The 14243-nt window shown below is 43.8% G+C and overlaps 1 protein-coding gene across 1 annotated transcript in view; it reads left to right on the top strand.

Annotated features, from left to right (window-relative positions):
* LOC128638503 (oocyte zinc finger protein XlCOF7.1-like) overlaps positions 1-14243 on the top strand; it is an 81782-nt gene that overhangs the window by 30377 nt on the left and 37162 nt on the right. The window contains exon 4 of the mRNA XM_053690492.1: positions 4609-4756. Coding sequence (XP_053546467.1) covers positions 4609-4756 — 148 coding nt within the window. The remainder of the gene's footprint in view (positions 1-4608; positions 4757-14243) is intronic.

Below are 14243 nucleotides of genomic sequence, written 5' to 3'. Positions count from 1 at the left end.
CTCTTGCCCAGGCCTGAGCGAAGAGAGAGAGTCTGCCCCCTACTAGATCCGGTCCCGGATCGGGGGCTACCCCTTCATGCTGTCTTGGTGGCAGCTGCAGGCTTTTTGGCCTGTTTACCCTTATTCCATCCCTGGTAAGGTTTCCAGTTTGCCCTGGGCTGTGAAGCGTTACCCTCTTGCTTTGCAGCGGGAGAGGGTGAAGTGGGGCCGTTCCTGAAATTTCGAAAGGAACGAAAATTAGCTCTATTCTTTGTCTTAAAGGGCTTGTCCTGAGGGAGAGCATGGCCTTTTCCCCCCGGTGATATCTGAAATAATCTCTTTCAATTCAGGCCCGAAAAGGGTCTTTCCTTTGAAAGGAATGTTCAAAAGCTTGGATATAGACGACACATCGGCCGACCAGGACTTTAGCCATAGCGCCCTGCGCGCCAAAATGGCGAAACCTGAATTTTTCGCCACTAATTTAGCTATTTGGAAAGCGGCGTCAGTGATAATAGAATTAGCAAGCTTTAGAGCCTTAATTCTATCCATAATTTCCTCATATGAGGTCTCCGTCTGGAGCGAGTCTTCCAGCGCCTCAAACCAGAAAGCCTCTGCAGTAGTTACAGGAATAATGCAGGCAATAGGCTGGAGAAGAAAACCTTGTTGAACAAAAATTTTCTTAAGTAAACCCTCTAACTTTTTATCCATAGGGTCTTTAAAAGCACAACTGTCTTCAATTGGTATGGTTGTGCATTTATCAAGTGTAGAAACAGCCCCCTCCACTTTAGGGACCGTCTGCCACGAGTCTCGCACAGGGTCAGGTATGGGGAACATTTTCTTAAAAACAGGAGGGGAGCAAAGGGAATACCTGGTCTATCCCACTCCCTAGTAACGATATCCGCAATCCTCTTAGGGACCGGAAACATATCCGTGTAAACAGGGACCTCTAAATACCTGTCCATTTTACACAATTTCTCTGGGATCACCAAAGGGTCGCAGTCATCCAGAGTAGCTAATACCTCCCTAAGCAAAACGCGGAGGTGTTCTAGTTTAAATTTAAAAGCCAATGTATCTGAATCTGTCTGAGGAGGAACCCTTCCTGAATCAGAGACTTCTCCCTCAGACATCAAATCCCTCGCTCCATCGGATACGGCTACCAAAGCGTCAGAATGCTCATAATCTGTTCTTAAAACGGAGCTATCACGCTTTGCAGGTAACACGGGCAGTTTAGATAAGAAGGCTGTAAGAGAATTATCCATGACTGCTGCTAGTTCTTGTAATATAAAAGGGTTAGACGCACTAGAGGTACTAGGCGTCGCTTGCGCGGGCGTAACTGGTTGTGACACTTGGGGAGAGTCAGACGGGCTACCCTCGTTATCTTCAGTCTGAGAATCATCTTGGGCCCCATTCTTAAGTGCAACAATATGATCTTTAAAGTGTATAGACATATCAGTACAAGTGGGACACATTCTGAGAGGGGGTTCCACCATGGCTTCTAAACACATTGAACAAGGATTTTCCTTAGTGTCAGACATGTTTAACAGACTAGTAATATACACCAGCAGGCTTGGAATCACTTTAATCAAATAAAAAACACAATTTGAAAAAAAAAAACGTTACTGTGCCTTTAAGAGATAAAAAGAGCACACAATTTTACAAAACGGTGAAAAATACAGCAATTTTTCGGAAATTTTCACAGTATGTAGCTAAAGCCTTAATAAGATTGCACCACAAGTTTCAAAATGATTAACCCCTTAATGCCCAAACCGGAGCAGCCTAAAGGCAACACCCGGTTAAAATTACTACAGCACCGTGCCACAGTCTTGCTGTGGTCCTACCTGCCCTTAGGGATCAAATTTGGGGGAATATAGGTTCTGTTAGGCCCTCAAACATCAGCAGGACCCTCCATGTGAAACAGCATGAACTTCTCAGCAATTCTAAGTGCGCATCTGAGGCGCAAAATTAGGCCCCTCTCACTCTACTCCGGAGCTGTGAGGCCTAGTATATCACTCCTAAGTGACTAGAAAACAGCCATGTGGTAATAACCCCAAAAAACCCAAAAAGAGCTTTCAAAGTGTCTTGCAAAACGAATTTTTCTTAGCCAAACAATCGATTGCCCTGAATAAGTGTCAACCAGCATATTAGCCCTATTATGTAAGCATTCAATTCCTTACTAAGTCTGTGAACATAGCTTACCCTCCCCTCATGGGGATATTGTCAGTCTCTTCTAGCATTATCTCAGTCTTGTCTAGAAATAAATGACTGAACATACCTTAATGCAGATTTCCCTGCAAACTGTTCCCCCCAACTGAAGTTTTCTGGTACTCCTCAGTCCTGTGTGGGAACAGCAGTGGATTTTAGTTACAACATGCTAAAATCATTTTCCTCTCTGCAGAAATCTTCATCACTTTTCTGCTAGAGAGTAAATAGTACAAGCCGGTACCATTTAAAATAACAAACTTTTGATTGAAGATAATAAAACTACAATTCCAACACCACATTCACTTTACCCTTACCGAGAGAGACCCTAGTGCTTAGAGCCAGCAAAGAGAATGATTGGGGGGTGGAGCTAGGGGGGGAGCTATATGGACAGCTTTGCTGTGTGCTCTCTTTGCCACTTCCTGTAGGGAATGAGAATATCCCACAAGTAAAGGATGAATCCGTGGACTGGATACACCTTGCAAGAGAAATAGAAGTGAAAGTGTTTTAAAATGACATGCTCTATCTGAATCATGCAAGTTTAATTTTGACTTTCCTATCCCTTAAAGGGACATTAAATACAAATTAGAAGCTGCATGAATAATGCTGCTTCATTTTAGTCCAAGCGTGTTTTTTGCACTTGCTTACACTGATTTCCTTGTTCTCTGAGCAAAAGATCCATTCCTAACCAGTCCATATGGTATGTGTGTGTGTGTTGTGGTACACACATATGCAGTAGGGGAAAGGTTAAAAAAAAAATGTATACCAGAAAGAAAGCCTTCTCTTCCTATGGTTGTTTGACACTGAGGGGGAGATTTAATAAGCAGCGGATGCTGCTTTCTCCACCCAATGTTTTCCGCCCTGGAAACATAAGTTAAGAAGCAGTGGTTGTAAGACCGCACTGCAATCGTCCCGATCAGATACGATCGGCATGATTGACACCCTCTGGTAGCAGCCGATTGGCCACGAATGTGCAGGGGGGAGCATTGCACAAGCAGTTCACCAGAAATGCTTGTGCAATGTTAAATGCCGACAGCGTATGCTGTCGACATTTAGCGATGTAGGTGGACATGATTTACTACAGCGAATCATGTCCGCCCGACACTTAGTAAATCTACCCCTGAGTCTGCACAGTTAATTCATTATAATATATTAAACTGGTTTATTAAACACACATTTGCTTCTAATCTATGCATATTTATATATACGTATTCATATGCTTATGCTGCTATGTTACATTCATATACTGATGGCCTCACTGTGCATAGTTACAGCCTTACCATTGCGCTATTGTGCAAACACGTACTTCTTATGTTTTGCAGAATCCTCCAAAATAATATCCATACCTGAACCATCTGATATCCCTACTACTATTTAAAAACAATGCATTGTGCAGCAACATAGATAATCTGTTTTATAGTGGCTGTAAAATAGGATATGGACATGGTTTGAAGCTGAATGCTTTTTCATGAGAAAGGAATAGACCCACTCAATCTGTAAAAATGAACTCTTATAATCTGTAACTCTCTCACACACTTTACAGATGGGTTATAGACTTGTCACTTAAAGGGACAGTTTACCCAAATCAAGACCTATTTTTATCAATTAGAATTAAACCTATGTGTGTGTGGCTTTTTTACTAAAGCGTTTTGTAACTAAATATTTTATTTTTCAAAAGTTCAGTTTTTCTTGGCTATTAACAATACCCATTTGTTTATTTTTTTGGCCGTGCGGCCACATGAGCACAATCCCTTCTGTCCAGGGCGCATGTTCCAGACCCCATGGTGACGTCACCGCTAGTGTGAACACGGACGTGCTCTCAATTAAAAGCTTGTCTGTGTTCAGCAGGTAGCTCTTATTTTATTCTCACTGTGTGCAATTAGCCCATTCACTAAGTGCTTGTATGTAACTTTTAATTTAGATATTAGGCTAACGATTTAAGTTATTAGAATATTTCCACACTGCGCTGCTGCTTATGTGAGCTGCTTCCTTTGGCCGCTTCACTGCCTCATTTGTCTTCAGAGCAGCATGGATGCGCGCCTTTGTGATCGCGCATTGACTATCACAATGAGGCCGACATTGCGCACTTCAGAATGTGTGGCGCACTTGGAGGATTATGTGCATACTTAATTACTAATTCATGCATCTAATTAATTGCACGCAACTGATTGGATAGGGGACGGGCTAGGAAAGAGATGTTGCCCAACCCTTTCTACAGGGCGTTCCAGGAGCATTGAGGACACTGTGTAACTAAGAAAATGCAAAAGGTAAAAAATATATTTCTACATATACATTTTAAGTTTGTAGCACTACAAATAATTGGTTTACATTGTGTTATTGCTTCACGCTTATTTAACTAACTTGAGTAAACTGCTCCTTTAAGTATATGAAAAACTGCATCTGACATCATTTGACGTGCATTTATTTCAGGTCCCTATAACGTATGATGATGTTGCAGTGTATTTTTCTATGGAGGAGTGGGAGTATATAGAAGAACACAAGGAACTTTACATGGATGTAATGATGGAGGTTCCTCTGACATGCAGGACTGCTGAAAATCCTACTCAACACTACTCTAGTACGTTCTATTTACTTTATGAAGTATGGCTTTCAAAAATACAATAGAGAGGTATCAAAGTCAGAATTGTAGATTTTATAAACAGAGTTATAAGCAGAACAAAGCAACTAATTTTCTACAGAAATGATAAATAACTGTGAACAGACAAGACAAAGACATGTTAATGGCTAAATACTAAAATCTGAATGATCAAATGAATATAACAACAACACTAAGCTCCCATTAGCACCATGTAGCCCAGTTATCAGCATCCTCAGCCAATGGGGCCTATCTATCAAGCTCCGAATGGAGCTTGATGCCCCGTGTTTCTGGCGAGCTCTTTTTCAAGCCCCAAAAAACTCTAATCATAAAAAAACACCCAAAAAATTAAAGTAAAATAAAAAAGCCTAAGCCCCACTGTTCCTGAAGTCCGGCGGAGAAGGTCTTCTTCCAGACAGATCCATCATCTTCTATCTTCATCCGGAGTGAATGCGGTTCAGAGCGGAGGTGCGGAGCTGTGCTCCTGATGCCTGGATTCTCAACTGCGGCGGTCCTCGACGGCATGAAGGCTCCTCTTCATCCGATGTCCGTCTTAGACTGAAGATTGAATGCAAGGTACCGCAATCAATTTGGGATACCTTGCATTCCTATTGGCTGAAATTTTGAAATCTGCCAATAGGATTAGAGCTACTAAAATCCTATTGGCTGTTCAAATAATTCGTTAAGATTTCAGTAGCTCTAATCCTATTGGCTGATTTCAAAATTTCAGCCAATAGGAATGCAATGTACCCCAATAATTATGGGGTACCTTACATTGAATCTTCAGTGTGTGAAGGACGATTACATGAAGAGGAGCCTCCGGATCCAGGCATCGGGAACACAGCTCCGCACCGCCTCCACTCCGTATGAAGATGATGAATCCGTCTGCAAGAAGATCTTCTCCGCCGGACTTCAGGAACAGTGAGTACCTATTTGGGTCTTAGGTTTAGGCTTTTTTATTTTAAATTTTGGGTGTTTTTTTTTTTAGATTAGGGTTTTTTTGGGCTTGAAAAAGAGCTGATTGCCCTTTTAAGGGCAGTAAAAGAGCTTAATGCCCTTTTAAGAGCAATGCCCATACAAATGCCCCTTTAGGGGCAATGGCTAGTTTAGATTTTTTTAGTGTTAGGTTTTTTTATTTTGGGGGTTAGGTGGGTGGGGGATTTAGTATTTTTTAGAGGTAAAAGAGCTGTTTAACTTAGGGCTATGCCCTACAAAATGCCCTTTTAAGGGCTATTGGTAGTTTAGATTAGGGGGTGTTTTTATTTGGGTGGATTTACTTTCATAGGGATTAGGTATCATTTTTTTATTTTTATAATTTTGTTTATTTTTTTCTGTAATGTTAAACTTTTTTTATTTTAATTGTAATTTATTAGTAATTGGGGTTAATTTAGGGAATGTTAGGTTAGGGGGCTTAGTAATTAAATTAGTTATTTGCTTTGTGGGGGGGTTGGCGGTATAGTGGTTAATATATTAGTGTTATTGCGATGTGGGGTTTGGCGGTTTAGGGGTTAATAGGTTAATTAGGTTTATTGCAATGTGGGGTTTGGCAGTTTCGGGTTAATATTTTAATTATTTTATTTGCGGTTTAGGGGTTAATAACTTTATTATTTTGCGATGTAGGTGGACAGTTTAGGTGTTTGTTAATACTTCGTGCAGGAGGTTAGATTTTTTTTGTTATACTTCGTGCGGGCGGTGTCAGAGTTTTTTCCCTGCTTTGTTTGCCATGTGCTGCTGGCAGACATTTTGTTCACTTTTTCTTGCTGAATTTGGTGCAGAGTGTGTGATGCTGCTCATTTCCTGCACGCCCTCTTATGGCCAGACTGTTGTACATCATCTGTGTGAGACAGGTTGCAGTCTCAGAATTGTGATGTCCGGTTTTGTCTCCTGGCTTGTTATTTGACTTGTGGACTTTTTATTATTTTTGTTATTAATAAAGGTGTGATTATTTTTGCACTTCTCAATCTGATTCCTGGTACCCTGACATTACGCAAGGGCCATGAATACCGATGGTGCTAATAATCCACCTTTACCTACCATCATTTCCAGGATAGATGAACAGGATCACGGCTTGGATCAATTTGCACTAGCCCTGAAACCCTGCTGACTCGCACTGCACATTTGGACCAGAGTGCCCCACAAGTTATGGCTGCTCCTGTTTCCACTGCTGCACCTAGTCCTACCAGGAGCATGTCTCGTTCTGCACCTCTACCTCAGCATTATGGAGGCGATCCTAATCAGTGCAGAGGGTTTTTGAACCAGGTGGGCATTTACTTTGAGATGTTACCTCAGGCGTTTCGCTCTGACAGAGCTAAGGTGGGATTTCTCATCTCTTTACTCTCTGACACGGCGCTTGCCTAGGCTAATCCCTTGTGGGAGACTAATAAACCTGTGATTTCTAATTACCCTGAATTTGTGGCCTCCTTTCTAAGGGTATTTGATGTTCCGGGTCACTCCTCCTCTGCTGCCAAACGACTCATGTCCATTCAGCAAGGTACGAGATCTGTTGCTCAGTATGCCATTGAGTTCCGTACACTTGCCGCAGAGGTTGGTTGGAACAATGAAGCCCTTGTTGCCGCCTTCTTTCATGGGCTCTTTGATGCGATTAAAGACGAAGTTGCTGCCAGAGATTTACCAGAGGATCAAGGCTTTGGTGTCTTTTTTAATCCTAATTGACATCAGACTGAGAGAGAGGCCCTCTTTCAAGGAGCGCTTGCGGAAGCCTCCTGTTCCGTTGTCTCCTACGTTATTGTTCCCACCCATGCCTCCCTCTCCTACCATGTCTCCTGGTCCCGAGTCACCAGGTACTGCTGTGCTGATGCAGTTGGGATTCACGCGTCTCTCTGCAGCGGAGAGGGCCTTTAGGAGGAGGGAGGGGCTCTGCCTCTATTGCAGGTTACAGGGCCACCTCTTAAAGTCTTGTCCTACACGGCCGGTTAAACGCTCGCACCTAAGGTCCTGTCAGGGGCAGACCTTGGGTGCTTTATCCTCATTCCCGGAACCACTAAAGGAGAAACCTTTGGTCATGGTTGTCCTTTCCTGGGTGGACTCCTCTATAGTCACCCAGGCTCTTGTTGACTCCAGGGCTGAGGGCTATTTCATTGACAGTACTTTTGTATCACAGCACTCCATTGCTGTATTTCCTCGGTCCGTTCCGCTTGCTATTGAGGCCATTGATGGCAGTCCCCTTCAACCTGCACTCGTTACTCACAAAACCACTCTGTTATCCATGGCTGTTGGGGCTCTCCATTTTGAAACCCTCCAGTTCCAGGTGATTAACTCTCCGCATTTTCCGGTTGTTCTGGGTTATCCTTGGCTCCAAAAGCACAATCCCAGTCTCGACTGGCGTAGGTCCAAAATATTATCATGGTGTCCGCAATGTATTTCCACTTGTCTTCGGAAACAAGTCAAAGTCCTGTGCACTTCTTCGGTATCTCAATTGCCTGATGAGTACCGAGAGTTCCAAGACGTTTTTGACAAGGTATGTTGCCTCCTCACCGGTCTTACGATTGTGCCATAGACCTGCAACCCGGAGCTATTCCTCCTCGGGACGGGTTTACCCTCTCTCGGTTGCAGAGAATTGTGCTATGGAGGATTATGTTGCTGATGCTCTGTCACAGGGGATCATCCTCAAATCCTGCTCTCCTGCAGGGGCTGGCTGGCTTCTTCGTGAAGAAAAAGGGTGGCGAGTTAAGACCATGCATCAATTTATAGGGGTCTTAATCGTCTTACCATTAAGAATGCTTACCCTATTCCGCTCATTACGGAACTCTTTGACTGCCTCAAGGGAGCTACGGTCTTTTATAAACTTAATTTGAGAGGAGCATACAATCTTGTTAGGATTAAGGACGGCCATGAATGGAAAACAGCATTTAACACCAGGAGCGGGCATTATGAGTATCTTGTAATGCCCTTTGGCCTATGTAATGCTCCAGCTGTTTTCCAGGATTTTTTTTAATGATGTCCTACGAGATATGCTGCAACAGTGTGTTTTGGTGTACTTAGATGATATCCTCATACACTCTCCCACTCTTGAGGCTCATCGTTCTGATATTACACGGGTACTTCAGAGACTACGTGAGAACGGCTTGTTTTGTAAACTCGAGAAATGTGAGTTCCATCAGACTCAAGTGACCTTCCTAGGTTATGTAATCTCCGTTGAAAGGTTCTCCATGGATCTTGACAAGTTGTCTGCAGTCTTGCAGTGGCCTCGCTCAGTTGGTCTTCACTCTATTCAACGTTTTTCTTCTACAAGATATGACTAGTCCACGGATTTCATCCTTACTTGTGGGATATTAACCTCCTGCTGACAGGAAGTGGCAAAGAGCACCACAGCAGAGCTGTATATATAGCTCCTCCCTTCCCTCCACCCCCAGTCATTCTCTTTGCCTGTGTTAGTGATAGGAGGGTAAACAACCCAAGAAGCCCGCTGCTACTACCAAGACAGCATGAAGGGGTGGCCCCCGATCCGGGACCGGATCTAGTAGGGGGCAGACTTTCTCTCTTTGTCCAGGCTTGTGCAAGAGATGTTCAGGACCCCTGGGCACTGGAAATCGTGACCCACGGGTATCAACTGGAATTAAAAAGTTCCTTCCCAAAGGGAAGGTTCCTTCTTTCACGATTGTCTGTAGACCAGATAAAAAGAGAGGCGTTCTTATGTTGTGTAAAAGACCTCTCTACTATGGGAGTAATTGGTCCCGTTCCAATACAGGAGCTGGGGCAGGGGTTTTACTCAAATCTTTTCGTGGTTCCCAAAAAAGAGGGAACATTCAGACCTATTTTAGATCTCAAGAGTCTAAACAAGTTTCTCAGAGTCCCTTCTTTCAAGATGGAGACTATTCAAACAATTTTACCTATGATCCAGGATGGTCAATATGACTACTGTGGACTTGAAGGATGCATACCTTCATATTCCTATCCACAAGGATCATCATCAGTACCTAAGGTTTGCCTTCCTGGACCAACATTTTCAGTTTGTGGCTCTTCCCTTCGGGTTGGCCACAGCACCCAGGATTTTCACGAAGGTTCTAGGGTCCCTTCTGGCAGTTCTCAGGCCGCGGGGTATTGCAGTAGCGCCTTATCTGGACGATATTCTGATACAGGCGTCGACTTATCATCTGACAAAATCTCATACAGACACGATATTGTCCTTTCTGAGAACTCATGGATGGAAGGTGAATCTAGAAAAGAGTTCACTAATTCCACAGACAAATGTTCCCTTCTTGGGAACTCTAATAGATTCTGTATCCATGAAGATTTTTTTGACGGAGGTCAGAAAGTCAAAGATTCTAAATACATGCCGAGCCCTTCAGTCCAATCCTCGGCCATCAGTGGCTCAGTGCATGGAGGTAATTGGATTGATGGTGGCGGCAATGGATATCATTCCGTTTGCTCGATTTCATCTCAGACCACTGCAACTGTGCATGCTCGGACAGTGGAATGGGGATTATGCAAATTTATCTCCTAAGCTAAATCTGGACCAGGAGACCAGAGACTCTCTTCTTTGGTGGTTGTCGCTGGATCATCTGTCCCAAGGGACGTGTTTCCGCAGACCCTCGTGGGTGATAGTGACAACGGACGCCAGTCTACTAGGCTGGGGTGCAGTCTGGATTTCCCTGAAGGCTCAGGGTGTATGGACTCAGGTGGAGTCTCTACTTCCAATCAATATTCTGGAACTGAGAGCAATATTCAATGCGCTTCAGGCGTGGCCTCAGTTGAACTTTGGCCAAATTCATCAGATTCCAGTCGGACAACATCACGACTGTGGCTTACATCAATCATCAGGGAGGAACAAGGAGTTCCTTAGCGATGGCAGAAGTATCCAAGATAATTCGATGGGCGGAGGCCCACTCATGTTATCTGTCAGCAATCTATATCCCAGGAGTGGACAACTGGGAAGCGGACTTTTTGAGCCGACAGGCATTTCATCCGGGGGAGTGGGAACTCCATCCGGAGGTCTTTGCCTCACTGATTCTCCGATGGGGCAGACCGGAATTGGATCTGATGGCGTCTCGACAGAATGCCAAGCTCCCAAGATACGGATCCAGGTCGAGAGATCCACAGGTCGAACTGATAGATGCCTTGGCAGTGCCTTGGTCGTTCAACTTAGCTTATGTGTTTCCTCTCCTTCCCCGGGTGATTGCTCGGAACAAACAGGAGAGAGCTTCAGTAATTCTAATCGCGCCTGCGTGGCCACGCAGGACTTGGTATGCAGATCTAGTGGACATGTCCTCTCTGCCTCTGTGGAAACTTCCAGTGAGACAGGACCTTCTCATTCAAGGTCCTTTCCAACATCCAAATCTAATTTCTCTGCTGTTGACTGCTTGGAGATTGAACGCTTAATTTTATCTAAGCAGGGATTCTCTGATTCGGTCATCGATACTTTGATTCAGGCACGTAAGCCTGTCACTAGAAAGATCTATCATAAGATATGGCGTAAATATCTTTTTTGGTGTGAATCCAAGGGCTACTCATGGAGTAAAGTTAGGATTCCCAGGATTCTGTCTTTTCTCCAAGATGGATTGGAGAAAGGGTTATCAGCAAGTTCCTTAAAGGGACAAGTTTCGGCTTTGTCAATTATGCTACACAAACGTTTGGCAGATGTTCCAGACGTTCAGTCTTTTTGTCAGGCTCTAACCAGAATTAAGCCTGTGTATAGACCAATTGCTCCACCCTGGAGTTTTGAATTTAGTTCTTAATGTTCTTCAAGGGGTTCCATTTGAACCCATGCATTCCATAGATATTAAGTTGTTATCTTGGAAAGTTTTGTTTTTGGTTGCTATTTCTTCTGCTCGTAGAGTTTCGGAGCTTTCAGCGTTGCAATGTGATTCGCCTCATCTGATCTTCCATTCTGATAAGGTGGTTTTACGTACTAAACCTGGTTTCCTTCCTAAGGTTGTTTCTAATAAGAATATTAATCAGGAAATTGTTGTTCCTTTATTATGTCCTAACCCTTCTTCTAAGAAGGAGCGTATGTTGCATAACTTGGATGTGGTCCATGCCCTGAAGTTTTACTTGCAGGCGACTAAGGATTTCCGTCAATCATCTTCATTATTAATTGTTTTTCCCGGAAAGCGTAGGGGTCAGAAAGCTATGGCTACCTCTCTCTTTCTTTGTGGCTGAAGAGTATCATCCATCTGGCGTATGAGACTGCTGGACAGCAGCCTCCTGAAAGAATTACGGCTCATTCCACCAGGGCTGTGGCTTCCTCATGGGTATTTAAAAACGATGCTTCTGTTGAACAGATTTGCAAGGCTGCAACTTGGTCGTCTCTTCACACTTTTTCCAAATTTTACAAATTTGATACCTTTGCTTCTTCTGAGGCTGGTTTTCGGAGAAAGGTTCTTCAAGCAGTGGTGCCTTCTGTTTAGGTTCCTGTCTTGTCCCTCCCTTTCATCCGTGTCCTGTAGCTTTGGTATTGTATCCCACAAGTAAGGATGAAATCTGTGGACTCGTCATATCTTGTAGAAGAAAAGGAAATTTATTCTTACCTGATAAATTTATTTCTTCTACGATATGACGAGTCCACGGCCCACCCTGTCATTTTTTAAGACCGGTATATTTTTTATTTTAGTTAAACTTCAGTCACCTCTGCACCTTTGGCTTTTCCTTTCTCTTCCTAACTTCGGTCGAATGACTGGAGGTGGAGGGAAGGGAGGAGCTATATATACAGCTCTGCTGTGGTGCTCTTTGCCATTTCCTGTCAGCAGGAGGTTAATATCCCACAAGTAAGGATGAAATCGTAGAAGAAATAAATTTATCAGTTAAGCATAAATTTCCTTTTTGGGCTTTGCCAATTACTATAGGAAGTTTATTAAAAACTTTTCTTCCTTAGTCAAACCTATCACTGACATGACCCGTAAGGAGAATGATCCACTCCATTGGTCACCTACTGCCAATAAGGCTTTTGAGAGTCTTAAGACTGCCTTTGCTGCCACTTCAGTTTTGGCTCATCCTAACCCTGTCCCGCCTTTCATTCTTGAGGTCGATGCATCTGAGACTGGAGTAGGTGTCCTCTTGTCTCAACGTCCTACGCCTGACGGTTCCTTGCATCCGTGCGGTTTCTTCTCTAAGAAATTGTCTCCGGCAGAGGGCAATTATGAAATTGACGACAGGGAATTACTGGCCATAATTGGCACTCAAGGAACGGAGGCACCTTCTTGAGGGTACTAGCATTCTTACTGACCACAAGAATTTGACTTATCTATCCAAAGCAAAACGTTTGTCCTCCCGAAATTCCAGATGGGCGCTATTTTTGTTTAATTATGTGGTTTCCTACCTGCCTGGTAGTAAGAATGTTAGGGCTGATGCCCTCTCTCATCAATTTTCGCCTCTGTTCAAGGAGGAGTCTGTACCTTTTCCAGTTATACCTCCTGACCATATTTGGGCCACCATACGTACTAATTTGACTTCTCTCTTAGGGGAAGAGACCCTGGCTGCACAAACCAATGCACCTCCTGAAAAACCTAGTGGTAAGTGCTTTGTACCTGAGAATCTTCGAACTAAACTGTTGCACACTTACCACTATCCTAAAGCCGCAGGTCATCCAGGCAAGCACCAAATGATTTGGTTTGTCACTCGACAATTCTGATGACTAGGTCTTCATTCTGATGTTGCTGCGTATGTTGCCTCCTGCTCAGTCTGTGCACAGAATAAGACTCCTCGACACCTACCCGTGGGTCTTCTTCAACCTATTGCTAATGGTGAGCGTCTTTGGACACATCTTTCCATGGACTTAATTGACAAGCTCCGTGTTTCCAATGGCAATACTGTTATCCTAATGGTGGTTGACTGTTTTTCTAAAATGTCGCATTGCATTCCCTTGAAGAAGTTGCCTACAGCTCAGGAGCTTGCTTTAATTTTTGCCCGGGAGGTCTTCCGTTTACATGGGTTACCCAAGGAGATAGTGTCTGACTGGGGTAGCCAGTTTTTTTTCCAGATTTTGGCGTTCCTTTTGTGCTCAAATGGGGATCCAGCTTCTCTGCATATCACCCTCAATCCAATGGGGCTGTAGAACGGTCTAATCAAGCTCTGGAACAGTTCCTCCGTTGCTATGTTTCAGATCACCACAATAATTGGTCTGAACTGTTACCTTGGACAGAGTTAGCTCGTAATAGTGCTATTAATGCTTCCTCCCAGTTATCCCCGTTCATGGTGAATTATGGGTTTCAACCATCCTTGTTACCCGATTCATTCATGTTTCAGGGTATTCTGGCTTTGGAGGAGCATCTCCGGCAACTCCGTTCCACGTGTGTGCAGATTCAGGATTGCCTTCATCGTTCTATACAGCGCCAAAAGTTCCAGGCTGATCGTAGGCGTCTGCCCGCACCTTCCTACCAGGTTGGTGAGAGGGTTTGGCTGTTCTTCCACAACTTTAACCTTCATGTGCCTTCCAAATTGGCTCCCCGTTATGTTGGTCCTTTTCGGATACTCCGACTGGTCAATCCTGTGGCCTACGCTCTTGACCTTCCTC

Source organism: Bombina bombina, chromosome 8 (genome assembly GCF_027579735.1).
Source record: "Bombina bombina isolate aBomBom1 chromosome 8, aBomBom1.pri, whole genome shotgun sequence".
Lineage (NCBI taxonomy): Eukaryota > Metazoa > Chordata > Amphibia > Anura > Bombinatoridae > Bombina > Bombina bombina.
The sequence above is the reverse complement of the archived record's forward strand: the minus strand, read 5'-3'. Positions and strand labels throughout refer to the sequence as shown.